General features: G+C 53.3%; 1 protein-coding gene across 2 annotated transcripts in view; it reads right to left on the bottom strand.

Moving 5' to 3' along the window:
• The window catches only part of LOXL2 (lysyl oxidase like 2), a 104,611-nt gene that overhangs the window by 47,921 nt on the left and 42,572 nt on the right, over nucleotides 1-14,118 (bottom strand). For both annotated transcript variants that reach the window (XM_061200704.1, XM_061200705.1), the window contains exon 4: nucleotides 4,486-4,697. In XM_061200704.1, coding sequence (XP_061056687.1) covers nucleotides 4,486-4,697 — 212 coding nt within the window. The remainder of the gene's footprint in view (nucleotides 1-4,485; nucleotides 4,698-14,118) is intronic.

Here is a 14,118-nt window from a genome sequence, read left to right on the forward strand (position 1 = left end):
AAGGAGTGGGCAGATCCCACTGGACTGGAACATCTTCTAGCTCCCAGCTTTCCATGACCACAAGCTTCTCCCAGGAACAGATGTACTGAGCTCTTAATATAGAGCGAATCACCCTCGGCAGACACAGAGCTGCTCCTCTGTCCCCAGACAGCCCCACTGCCCTCTTACATCAGCTCACAGGAACTTGCCCGTGATCCTCCACAGGCTTCACCACCAGAGCCCACCCCGCCCCCATGATTCACTCCCACAGGCCCCCCGGGACGCAGATACGGGGATGCAGATACGAGGCGCTGGGGAGGATGCGTGGACAGCCCACTCCAGGCCTGCTGATTGGTGGGCGACTGGAGTTACAGGACAGCCGTTGGCCAAGCGGGAAGCCTACTTAAGAAAGAGGTATCTAGCCCGATGGCTGGGTGGCTAGAAGTACACTGAGCTGAACTGATTCAACTAAAAAATGAGAAGTCCTCCTGGCTCTCCCCCAGCCAAGGAGGAAGCCAGACTTCGTAGGGATTCTGCCTGCTATGTGATTATGTCTCTTCCAACTGTGCATTCTGGACCTAGGGAAATAACCACTGGATGGGTTCAGGGGCCCACTGGGCTCACTGTGAGTGGACCTGAGCCCAAACTCCATTGATCACCCGACGTCCATACTCTGACTGTGGGCCACAGGGATGTTTGGGCCCCTGGAATCAGTGTCAGTTCAGAGCCCGTGTCCAGTGGTTCCTGAAAGTTCTGATTATTTCCTTGTGCCCAACATACAGTGATCTTCTCCTTTGGAGAAGGCTGGGCCAATGATTAACAGTACACATTTTTGGCAGTATGCCACAGTCCTTCTTCAAGGGGACCTGGCCTCCTCTTCATTCAAGGGCTTCTGGGTCTGTAAACTGGCTCAAGTCTGGATATTGATTGAGAGGTCGGGCCTGTTTTTATGATTCAGGTTAGATTTTTGTTCTCTTGACCCAGAACTTTTCTGCTTTTACAGATCAAGAATTGAGTAGGGAATTCCCTGGCAGTCTAGTGGTTAGGACTCCGTGCTCTCACTGCCGAGGGCCAGGGTTCAATCCCTGGCCGGGGAACTAAAATTCCACAAGACTCACAGAGTGCCCCCCGCCCAAAGAATGGAATTGAGGAGGCTTCCTATTTCACTTCTAGGAACACCATGATCCAGCCAACTAGATCAGCTGGTCAACACCACAGGTCTGCAGGAGTCAGAGTATTCTGATCTGCTGGCCATTCAGCAGCCACGCCCACCTTGCTTTTGGCGTTGAATGCTGTTACTTGGCCCCTGCCACCCCCGATCCAATTACTCCCATTGCATTTAGGTTTCCCAACCTGCAGTGACTGTAGCTCCCACCCTGAGGTCTGGCTGACAGAACAATCAGGGAGCTCTTAGGAACACCAGGGCTCCCCTCACAAACATTCCTCACAGTCATGGTGAGAAGTCTGTCTTCTGGACCCTCCCGGGTGGGAGAGTAGGTCTTAGATGACAAATCCACTCCAACATTCCAGTCTCCCCAAGCCTCTGAACCCCCTTCTCTACACGAAACCAAAGTGGATCCGGCATTTCTATAATTTGCTGTGGAGGGCCTCCTTTTGGTCCCTGTTTCAGCCAACTCACCAAAGCCTTAGAGCTCTTCCTAACTCGCAAGATGCAACATTAGATGCAGAATCTCTGCTCAGTAAGCTCGTATCCATAAATCAATATCAATATTGCGATCCTGCTTCAAGAAAAAGAAAATGACTACAAAATGTTCCTGGCCCCGGGGATGCAGCCCTGAAGCTTCAGCTTTATCAATTTCGAGGTATATGCACGGCTTCCCAGTCCAGCATAGAAGTCAGCCTATGGCAAAGCAGCCCTTGGTGGGAGCCCCTGACTTCCCTCTGGGGAGAGCCTGTGAGGGCACAGGCCTCTGGGGGAGCTGCAGGCAACCCCGCCAGACTCTTCTGACTTGGCCGGGGGTGTCGAGGCTGGATGGCCAGCAGAGGTTCTGATGAAGAGCTGCAGTCCCGGCCTTGGGGATAATTCTAAGGCCACCGGACCTGCAGGTTAGCAGAGGAAGGCAGGGTGGAGAGGCCATAGATGCTGCTCAGGTGAATTTCCAAGGCTGCAAAGTCCCTTAGGGGCCTGGTGGATGCCTGGAGATTACTAACCCCACCCCAGATAGAATTACTTTGAAAACAATTTCCTTCCCGGGGTGAAGGGCCTCCCTGGGAGACCACCTCCCCTGCCTTGGGGGTGTGGTCAGCAACAGCAGCGACAGACAGGCTGCTGCAGGAAAGGTGAAAGGGAGGTGGGGAAAGATGCTACCAGAAGGCCCAGATGCAGGGACCGTGCAGGGGGTAGCCCTTACTCTGGCTCCCAGGCCTCTGTTGTCCTCAGTCTCTGAGCAGGGCTCACAGATACCCCTGTGTCCAGGCCAGTGCTGTCCCAGCTCTCAGACTTATCAGCCCGCCGGTGGTGGCGGCCTGTGCAGTGTGGCCAGGCCCCGCCTCTAGGGTGGAGCAAAGCAGGAGCAGGTCTGAGGGTGGAGGCAGCAGTGTGGAGAGCTCTCCCTGGAGCAGACCTGCCTGGGCTGCCCTGCATCTCTGGCAGGAGTGGCTTTGTGACCCCCGACTCCACTGCCCTTCAGGCCTGGGTCTCCTCCTGTGCAGCCTGAGGGCTTGGGCCGGGTGACCTCTGAGGACCCCACATGCCCTGGGAGGCCCTGCTTTTCGCTAACAGCTTCCTCCCACCAGCTACCATCTCAATCCCTAACAGCACCACCGAAGCACGGAAACTCTCCCCAACACGCTTTTCTCTTTTGGGGCCCAAATGTCAGCTGCGTCCCAGGGACTAACATACCACATGAGATACAAGCTGAGACGGAGAAGGCTTTAGCCTAGCCGCCCTCCCATCCCCCAGCCCCGCCCCTCTATACCATCTCCAGCAAGAGGGCTGGACCAGGAGCTGGTTTCCAGTGTCTGCTAATCATCTCCCATCTCGGCTGAGACTACTACTCACCTCCCACCACCTTGGATGCCTCCCAGACTTAGGAGCCTTTTTCCTGCCCGCATTTGAAAAAGCAAAGCCACAGACACAGAGTAGGAGGAGCAGGGAGGGGGTTTTCAAATCCAGCTCGTGAGAGGATCATGTGCGGCCCAGCTGCCAAAACAGATCTGAGATCTGAGATCCTTCCTCAAAAGGCAGAAAAGGACTCCGGTCCATCCACAGTTGAGGAGGTGGCTTTCAAATGCCCTCTGAACAAGCCACGTGTTGCCTGGCCTCAGGCACCCCATCCTGCTCCAGGCGGGGCTCATGGCAGCCTTCCGGCTCCCGGGACTGGACTCAGACCTATGACAGGCTGGGCGCTCTGGTGGGTCCAGCAGGTAGGAGGCCTGTCAGGGGAGGGGATTTGCTTTTCTTGGCTCCAGTTGGAAGGAAAAGCTGAGAAGGTGTCTCCAGGGAAGGAGCTGGCCAGCTGGAGGGACTTCTCCAAACTGTTTAGAAGATGGGGACCACCCTGCACGCCCCCATCCCACCCTGCGCAAACAGGAAGGTCTGGGCCGTGTCTGAGGGCCGCTGGGGGTGGGAATCACCACCATGCTCACCCGCCCAGCCGGGCAGCTTGCCTCCAGCACTCACCCTCCTCGTGGACCGGGGGCTCTGACCGGAGGCGGCCAGGACGAGCCCAGGGAGGGACGCAGCCTACACTGACCCTAGGGATCTGGAAGAAGAGCTGGGGCTGGGACCCCTGTCTCCTGGCTTGGAAGCCACCTCTCTCCTTGGCTTGAAAGGAAAGAGGTAGTGAGTCCACACTCTTAAGGAGTGTGGACCCTGCTGGAGACCTGGGTTTGAATCCTGGATCTGCCACTTCCTAGGTTTTTTTTTTTGGCCACGCCGCACGGCATGTGGGATCTTAGTTTCTGGACCAGGGATCAAATCCATGCCCCCTGCGGTGGAAGCGCAGAGTCTTAACCACTGGACCGCCAGGAAGTCCCAGCCACTTCCGAGATTTATCAGCCCTCTCTGACTTCATTCCCTTAACTCTGAAACAGACCCCTGCTTCCTAGTGTTGTGAAGCTGAAGAGACTAAGAACAGAGCTGCCTGGCATGTAGTAAGCACTCAGTAAAGCCGATTATTATCCTTATTAGAGGAACTAGGAAGACCCCAGGACCAGCCAATACACCAGCCTGCCCTGAGCTGAAAACCCTTCACTGGACACCCCCTCGGGCAAATTACTCTGAGTCTCCTTATGATCCACTCCTTTTCCCCCTGGGAGATATTAACTTTGGAAATCCTAACAGCATTGCAAGATTTACTCGGGATGGATATAACCAAATCGAAGCGATCGGTTTCTCAATTTCCTAACAGTTGCTGCAAGGTCCAGATTTCTCAGAGTAATCACCTGCTGGGGAGACAGCAGCGGCCCAGGCCACTGCAGAGCTAACTCTACAGCAAGGCAGGGCCAGAGCCCAGCCAGCTGCACTCCCCGCAGCCTCCTTACTTGTACACTTTGGCGTTGTAGCTCTTCTCCCCAGGGAAGCCAAACATGCCGCAGACCACGCGGGAGTTCTTGGCTGTCCAGTGCCTGTCGCAGATCTGCTTCCATGTCTTGCCCTCCTTCACCTCCACGTAGCCCTCCGTCACCGGGGTGCGCTTGCGGTAGGCAGAGAGGATGGCTCGGATCCGGATGTCCTCCACCTGGATATGCATGTTCTGGGAGGGAGGAGGCGTGGAAGGAGAGGGGTTACTTTCCTGGTCTGGCCGTGGAGAGGTGACGGCAGACTGGGCACTCTGCTGGCCCCCCTGCCTCTCCCCTCGGGCCCTCGGGGGCCCCTGGGCGCTCTCCGCGAGCACACAGCACGTGTGCGTGGGAGATGGTCTGGCCGAGGGGACTGAAGGAGGGGGAGCAGGTGTGACCTGGGCAATCAGAGACCTGGAGGACCCAACGCTCCTCCTCTGTCTTATCAAAATCAGCAGAGGGCGGCAGCCCCCTCCTGCAGGGGTCTCAAAACGAGAGCAGAAGAGAGACCGTGTTCCTTGAATTTCATGCTCTATAGTAAAAATAATTTGGATGCGTGCATTGTACTCCAAAGCATATGTGTGCATGCGTGGGAGTGAGTGTGTGTGTCTCCCCACTAATCTTTCAGTAAAACTGAAGTTTCAGGCAGATCAGCCTCAGATACCCTGAGGCTGGTGGGGCCATCTTGCACACTACCTCATAGCCCCCAGGTTGGCAGCCTTTAGGGCGAAAATCCCAGGAGAGAAGGGGAGGGCTTGGAGAGAAGAGGGGAGGGGAGGGAGGAGTGGTGTGCAGAGACCCAGGCCCGCCAAGCAGGGAGGGGCATCCTGGGGCCCGGGAGGTAGGGATGCACGCAGTCATTCACTGTGCAAAGGAAAGGAAAGGGAAGATTCTGAACGTCTTGAGGCCCTCGGAAAGCCCCCTCCTCAGCCCTCTGCCCACCCTGTTTCTGTAGCAGTGAGAGAAAAGGCAGGACCTTGCTGGGAGGACACGGAGGAGGCTGTGGGTCGAGGGTGGGCTCCCCTCCCCAAGCCATGACACTGAGCTGCAGTGTCCCTGCCCCAAGCCCACACCCGAGCCCCGGGGATTTGGTTGGATAGGGGGCCCCGAGAAGCCAGGGTGGGTGGAGGAACACGGGTCTACCTGGGATTTCCAGTGATACCTCTTATGTTTTTCCAAGTCTCACGCAATCTGCCCCCAAACACTATGGAATCTCCAGAATCTCTCACTTCCAGCCCCTCTTCTTTCTGCCCCAATAGAATGAGGTCGTTACAGCTATTGTCATCCCCATTTTCCAGATAAGAAAGTTGGCTGACTCCAGTGATCTCCCCAAGACCACGTAGAGGCGGGGAGCGTCCGAGGCGCAGTGTGAGATGCTCTCTGAGCTGGGCCAGGTGGGGCTGGGCAGGGGTGCTGGCAGAGAGGAACCCGGCGACCCGAGTGCCCAAACCCCCGTCCAGCCAGGATGCAAATGAACCACGAGTTTGAACAGGACCATTATTTGGGTGCCCAGGGATTCAGGTCTCCTTGCCACTGGCTTCAGGGTGCAAAGCCAGGCCCTGCTTCCCCAGTCCTGCGAGGCAGCAGAAAGTATGTGGGCCGGGAGTGGTGGCATTTGGCCCTGGTTCCTTTCCATGCAGAGTGGAAGGAAAGCCGCCAGTGGCAGGATTATGTTTGCCTGCCTGCATCCTGGATCCTTTACAGCCCCCATTCAGGCCACAGGACCCGTGCCACCAAGACACATGGATTGGGGTGAGCAAGAAAGCGCCTGAGGTCTACACTGGCCCGTGGGCCAGCTCCCTCCTCTGTCCTCCCACGTAGGGAGGCCAGGCTGGAATTCCAGCATGTAAGGAACACGTGATGCCCAGAAGGAAAGTTACCGCGGTGGCACCAGCCCTGCGGCTTCACGGGGCAAGCAGGCTAGGCTGACTTTATTAAATTCACAGATCCTCCCCCGCCCCTGCCCTCCTCCACTTCCCCCGACCCCTGGCCTCTCTCCCCGCCCCACCCCGCCCCGCCCCCGTAGAGCATCAGTGCAGCCTCACTAAGGGGGATATGGAGCGTGAACCCAGAGGGAGGAAGGCCTGGGGGCGGGGGGCGCTCAGCAGACCCTTGTCTTGATGCAGGTCAGCATCCCCTCAGCAGAAGTATGACAGGTGGGCAAGCCCGGTGGGCTCTCGGATGTGGGAAATGAGGCTCAAAGAAGAGAAAGCGCTAGAACTGATGTCACTGTCCTTGTTCTCCCACTGACTCACTGCATGTGCGTGCGTGTGTATGAGTGTGTGTGTCTGAGTGTCACGAGTATGTCTCTGTGTGTCTCTGCACGTGTCTGTGCGTCTGTCTATGTGTCCTTGTGGGAGTGCACTGCTCGTGTGTGTCCGCGTGTAGGATGATGTGCAAGTGACAGGGCTGTGTGTCTGTGCGTTGTGTGGAGTGTATGTCTGTGCACCTATGTGGCAGAGGAGGATGCAGAGAGTTTTCCTCCAAAGCCCTGGGAGAGCAGTCAGGCAAGCTTCACATCTGTCATTCCTTCTCCTCTTCTCCCTCCACAGAACCAATTCCTTCCCATCCTCTTGGGCTCAAATCCACCTCATTCATTCATTCATTCCAGAAATTATGGTCTCTCACCTCCATGGGCCCTGCCAGCCTCCTCCTTACACCCCAATCCTGGGGCCCTCTGCTCTGAATCATAACGACTATGAGGGCTCTCATTTATCAAATATGAGCCAATTACACGTCAGGCTCTGCACTCAGAACTTTACTTTCATTCCCTTCCTCCATTCCCATGACAACCGGTGAGAGGGCCAATGGTATGCCCGTGCTACAGGTGAAAAACGAGAAAACTTGGTGAGGTTTTGCACCTTCTCCAAACTCACACAGCCAATAAGTAGATAAACAAGGATGAAAACCAAATTCTGACTCCAAGCCCGTGCCCCAGGCTCGTAACCCCGGGCCTCTGAACGGTCCTCACCCTCCCGCCCTCGCCCCATCCCTTGCCCGGTATTGAGTTGTCCCACATGGGGCAGGGCCTGGGGCTCAGTCTTCTGGGGGGTTCCCTTTGGGCTCTGCCAATTTGAAGTCCATATGTGAAGTCCACCCTGCGAGCCGCCCGGAGGAGCCGTGAGTCAGGCCAGAGTGTACGTGAGGGGAGAGAACCACCTCCCAGCTGCCCTTGGACTCAGGCCAGGGGGTGGCAGGGAAACCCTCCATGGCACACATTCAGGGCTTGCTGCTGGCTAAGGAACTCACTTGGACTGCTCAGAGACCTCTGTGTAGGAAAACACACACGTATACGCAGAACGGCCCTCCTGACCTCACTGCTGTGGAATCCCTTCCATAACCGCAAGTGTTCGGACTTTTTTCCCCCAGAAGTTCAACTTCAAAAGAGAAGTGAAGATTTGAAACACTAAAACATATACACATTTTTCTTTTCTAACAAAAGTCTCTCTACACTTGTGAGTTTTACATTAAGCCCAATAGCCCAGAAGCCAGCGATGCACCTGGCACTTTTTAAAATTCAAATGAAAGTCTGAATGCTGGTCCTCTTGCCTCCCTCCAAGGAATTCACAGAACCTTCTTGACTTGTCCTACTCAAAACTCATCATATCCCCCGGGAGTGATTATCACCGGCTTCCAAAGGGGAAAATAAAGGTGCCTTGAGGCCATGCCCTGCCCTCCCTTAACTAGTGGGTTGGTGGAAAGAAGGGCTAGTGAAGATGCACCAGGGCTGGTCTCCCAGTCTTGTGCTTGAATGGCATTTCACATTTGCCGCATCTGTGAATGACCTGCAAATTCCACAATGTGACAGCCTGGGGCTGTCGCCAATGAGGAAAAATCACCAGTTTTGAAAGTCTCGTTGGAGATTGCATCAGGGAAAGATACAGGGGGAGGCAAGGCAAGCAAGCAAGCCTCTAAGAACGCACTTCACAATTTCTCTGAAAGTCGGCACTAAGCTCATGGCCTCCCCGGGGAGGGCACATTTGCAAGGGTCAGATCTTAGCCCAACTATCCCCCTTCCTTCCCTCTAGAAGTCGTAATTTAATTACATAATTAATTACATAATTTATCAGCCCAGGCCTTCCCACCTGAGAAGTCATCCTTGGAGTGGTGTCGGGTGGGGGCACCATGATGGAGATATACTAGTCCGCCATCATCCCAACTAGAACACGTGGCTGGTTAGCACTGCACAATTGCTGCTCACTTAGCAAGCTCCTTCCCTCTACGGCTAACAGGTTCCTGCATCTTGCTCTCAAAGCCCTTAGCTTTCTCTATTTGGCTGTTTTTAAAAACTGGCCTTCCAGATAGAGATCCGTTTTCCCAGGTGCCATCTTGGCACCTTCCTCAGCCCCTCAGACCAAATGCACCCAGGATGCCCTCGGTCTTTCCTTCTTGCGAGCTGGAAGGTGACGCCCTTCCAGCTTGCAGCCCTCAAGCCTCGCATGCCTCCTGCTCCCTCTCTCTTCCTTACTCTTATGGCCCATTCTGCCCCACAAGTGCTTTTCCTACCCTTCAGTCACCTTCTCATTCCCACTTCTATTGTCCAGGCAGGTATGTAGTGGAACTAAGAGAACAGCATCACAATTCTGTCATTTCACGGGACCCTGTATCTCTCCCCGGTCTGGATGAATGGCTGACCGAGTCCATCTCACACATGGCTGGCATATCCATCCAGCTGACCGCTGTGCATTCGTGGGTTTGGCTCAAAACCTTCCCGTGGCTCCCCCAGGTCTTATGCTCCTAGTCAAGAGCCTTCCTGATAGGACCCACTTCATCCCCTCCGTGCCCTTTTTCCAGTCTCAAGATGCCAGGCTGACATCACTTTTTTAACCCCAGCATCAAGCTGCTCCCTGCAATCCTTTTTTCCTTCCTCTCTACCGGTCAGCATCCTCCTGACCTTCAGGAACAACCTTGTTCATTCAATCGTTTGAAAAATACCTGTTGAGGGCTATGACGTCCCAGGACGTCCCTCCCCCAAATATCTCATCCACATAGATTCGACTTCTTTATTCCTCTAGCATTTGCTTTCTGGGTCCCTCAATTCATTCTTGGCTTATACTGACTATCTTGTACTATCTATCTTTTCATTTTGCCACCTCATCAGACTGTGAGTCTCTCAAGGACAGAACTGTGCTTTATTCATTCTTGTATTCCCCACGGCAACGAGTGCCAGACACGAGACATCGTGGGTCCTCACATATTCTTGGAACAAACTAATAATCATTTTAAAAAATCCAGTTACAGGAATTCAGCTTAACTAGAAATGTTGGGCTCTCCAGCCAAAAATGTAATAAAGACTCCCTTTCTTCTTGGTTTAATGCAAAATAAACAGAGAGGCTTGCCTTTTTTCATAGCATAAGCACTACTTGTGTGACTTACCGATAGACAAGATTGTCTGCACTTTATCCATGCGATCTCTTGTCATCTGAGCTATTTAACACCCTCCCCTTTCCCCTTGAAATCTGAGGCTAATAAATAGTTATAAACGGAATTAAAAGCTGTTCTGACCCTCAGCACACATTTAGATGGTTTAGCTACGTGGGTATCATCTGTAAACAGTACAAGACATGTTGTACTGGAAGAAGCTGGCTACACTGTAATTATCCCCTTTTGATGATCCAATCAGAAATTCACAGCCTAAAAAACTGCTGGGAATATTCTCTAGCCAGTGATTCCTACCGGGCTACGTAGATGAAAGGGAAGTGGGAAGGCAGTGCGGCGATCCCTGTTGCTCAGCTCTACGTGATGGAGACCAGTCTGGGCGGAGGGGGTCGGGGTGGGAGTGGTTTGAGAACTGAGGTCATGCTGAGGCACCAGAGGAAAAAGCCGGCAGTCAGTCTGGGCCCTCCTCCTATAAACCAAGAGCTTTGCAACGCTGCTGGAGAATCAAACGCTCTGTGTTTCATTTTCCAACCTGAAAGCAGTGGGGTGGGTAACAGAGGCTGCTTCTGTGGAGAACAGTCAAGACCTGCTGTCTGCAGGAAGCTGGCAGGACACCTGCCCCAGCAACCAGTCCCTCTGGCCCAGCAGGGGTGCTGAGGCCACAAACCAGGCAAGTCCGTGGACCTGGCCAAACGGTCCACCACGCTCCCAGGTAGGGGACCTGACCTGATGCTTCTCCTCCCAGCAACCATCACCATGGTGACAAAGTAACGACTTGGGAAATCGTCTTTCTCCACTACGGGACAGCAAATTTCGGGAGGGCAAGACTGTCCTTTCATTTCATCGATCCCTTGATTCCCAGTGCCCAGCCTAGAGTCTGGTGCCCGATTAAAATGTAGTGGATGAACGAACGAACAGACACAGCATCCAGCCGCCTTAGCAACAGCCTCATGGGGATGGGGCCGGGGGGAGTCGTTGTCGCTGACCCCTCCAGCATGGCTGAGGTGACTCGAATGAACCACCTGGGCCCTTTGCCACCACCTTCACCCCAGTCACATCAGGAGCCCCACCCTACAGAACAGATCTGCCCAACCAGGGCAGAGAGAGGCTTTCTCCAGCCCAGCTCAAGACCCTACTCCTTCCAGAGAGCCTCCCTCCCACTGATCTCTCCCCACTAACCTCTCCCTTTCCAAACTGCCACAGAATTTACTATCCAATCCACACTGTTCAACGATGGAGTACATACTGCCATTTATTTATTTCTTCTATAACAAATTATAAGGCTACTTATTTGTTGATTTCATCTAATGAGTGAGTATAACATTACTTATTTCTTCCAACTCGCAAACAATTATAATATTTATAATTTTCAGAGGGTTGTGTGTATAGCACCCCGGCCAGGGATAGGGTTCCCAGATCTGCCAGGATGTGCACAATTTCAAATATTCTGTTCTGTTAGCTGCATAAATGCCCTTTTGCTTTTCAGATGCTGTGACCTATTTTTCGTTGGGAAAACAGGTCACCCTAGAACTACTTCTCTTGTTCCCCTTGTGGTTGGTGGCTGGTGAACCCAGACCACATAGAGGCTCTCAATAAATAGAATCATGGAATGTTAGCACCGGACAGGATCTAATACCTCTTCTTGCCCAAGCTCTCTGTAGGCTGGGAGAGAAAACCCAGGAGAGCTACATGCGGTGGCCCAGCTTGACAGTTCGGCAAGTCTGGGGACTGAGACGCTGTGGGCTCCCATCGTGGCCCTTTACTCCCTTGCTGAAGGGTCCGACACAAACTGCCCACTTGCTACCATCTCTCCTCCTGCCACAGAGGGAAGCCGGCCAGCTACCCTGTGGCCTTCGGGGGAAGCAGGGCTATATTTAGCTTGGAGGGACCACTGCCTTCCGAACTCCACAGAGATGAAAACAGACCCCCTTTCTTTAAACCACCCAGTGTAATCTGCTGCACATCCTCTTGGGGGGTGTGGTGTGTCGAAACTCCTGGCCGGGAAGTGTTTGGACCTTTCTAGAGTTAATTACTCCCTTTCAGGCTCCACGCCTCCACCCCTAAGAGCCCCCCCAGATGCTGGGGCGATAAGGCCGCTGCTGAGGGGAAAACCTTGAAGCATTTGGCAGCTAACTGTGGCTAATAAAAACCTGGACTTCTGGAATTTAAAAAATTCACAGCAGCCTCCATCCCTGTGGTTAAGAGGAGAAGAAAGAGCTTTTTCAGGTCTCAGCGCCCGCCAGAAGGAGGTGAGAGAGCAGAGGGGAGGGGTACCGGATTCTCCCCACCGTTGGAAGTGAATACCTTTCTCCTGGCTCCACCCTCATCTTCCCTCTCCTGGTCCCTCCAGACTGCCTGGGCTGCCTGCTGTCACAAAGGAGAAATTGGGGCTCTGGGGCCCCTCGGGGGATAGGCCACCCCTAAATCTCACAGCCGGGGGATTTCCAATCAATTCTGGGAACGTAACTGCTTTTGCAAAAGAGCCTTTAAAAAAATGGGTAGAGAAGAAGGTGGGGTGAGAAGGTGAAGAAGGAAAAGACCCGTATGTTCCCTGACCTAGCAGTACACGGCCTCAGCCACGAGCCTTTCTATGAGCACACGACTTAGCAATGTGCAAAAGAGCCAGTGCAGAGAGGGCTGTTCACAAGGGCATCTGGATTTGTAATCTCTCCTTATCTAATGCTTTTTCCAACTTGTCCACCGCCACAGACAGGAAACAAAGCCTCTTGATTTAAGAGCCTCTGAACTCCTGGGAGGTTCGGTTGGAGCTCTGTTTTCTAGGTTTAAAAAAGATCTATTCACTTGAAACTAACAGTATTTTACATTTTATTATTTGCTCCTGTTTCCCTCTTTTGAAGAAGGCTTTGAGAATTGGCCCAAGACTCATTTTCCTGCGGAAAATGCTGTTGTACAGTGAGGTGTCCAGAGACCCAAGAAGGGTCAGTCCCTCTGGACATACAGCTACAAGTCTCAGGCTCCAAGGGGACCAGAACTCAGGGGTCCTGCCTTCCACTCTGGGGTCTAAAACTTAGACCACAGAAAAGGGGAGAAAGGAGACCCTGCTCGGTTAATTTTCTGGATGAAATGAACCCAGGTTGGTGAATCAGTGGTAAGGCGAATCTCTTGTAACACTTTATAGTCTGCAAAGCACTTTTCCAGAAATCGTCTGATTTTCCCCCTTACAGAATGAGTGTGTGCCGTGCCATTCTGATGGAGAAAGCACTGCCACTCTGGATTACAGACTTCATAGCTGGAAGGGATTGAATTCAACCCACTCATCTTAAAGAAAAGAGTGGACTCGCTCTGTGCTCTGGCCAACAGGGAGCTCAGGGGCCAAACCTGTGAACTCTTCTTTGGTGGGGTCATTCATCTGAAGAAGAGGCACTTTTTCCCTCCTCTAGAAGGGAATTTATGAAGTGTCAAGGGGCCCCCGAGGATGCCCCAAGCAGATGTAGGAGTCCACGGAAGCACAGTTACCTCATCCAGTGAAATTCCATCATTCAGGCCCCAGGGTTTAGTGACTCATGCCTCTGGCATCCCAGAGTGGGATGAACTTGGTCTAGACGGATGCAGTTTTCTTCCACTCTCTGCTTGGGGAATTCCAGTGTGCTCCGGAGAAGGCACAAGCCTGTGAGGGTCATCTATAATGGTCTGTGATCTGTTCCCAGTCTCCACGCGTCAACGAGGGTGGATATTATAGAACCCGGCTTCACCCTTTCAAAATAAGGGTGAGAAGAGATGGGGTGTCTCTTCATGACCTTCACTAGCCTAATTGTTTATATCTGGGGTCACAAGACACAGAGAAGGTATTAACTGACACTTCACTCTCGGCTGCTTTTGAATTTATGGGCCCCCAACCGGGGGAAGTTGAGAGGAGTGGGGCTTTAATTTTCACTTTGATGTGGAAGAGTGTGGGTGAAAAGTGTCTGCTTTCAAGGCCAAAGTCATGACGGGCCAGAGAAGCGGTAGAGAGAGATCCCGAGCACACACACTAGCTGGCATCCCTTCTGTGTGTGTGTGTGTGTGTGTGTGTGTGTGTGTGTGTGTGTGTAAGATGCATGACCCCAATTCACACAATGGTGGGCACTGCCAATAGCCAGCTAGTGTGCACTCCCTGTGTGGGCTGGGTGCGTTTTCATAGATGCAGGGAAACAAGGGATCTTAGAACTTGGTAATCACCTCATCCTGTGTCCTTCCCATGTAGGGATCTGGCTGTGATATACCTGGCAGGAGGTC

This window comes from Eubalaena glacialis, chromosome 9, assembly GCF_028564815.1.
Source record: "Eubalaena glacialis isolate mEubGla1 chromosome 9, mEubGla1.1.hap2.+ XY, whole genome shotgun sequence".
NCBI lineage: Eukaryota > Metazoa > Chordata > Mammalia > Artiodactyla > Balaenidae > Eubalaena > Eubalaena glacialis.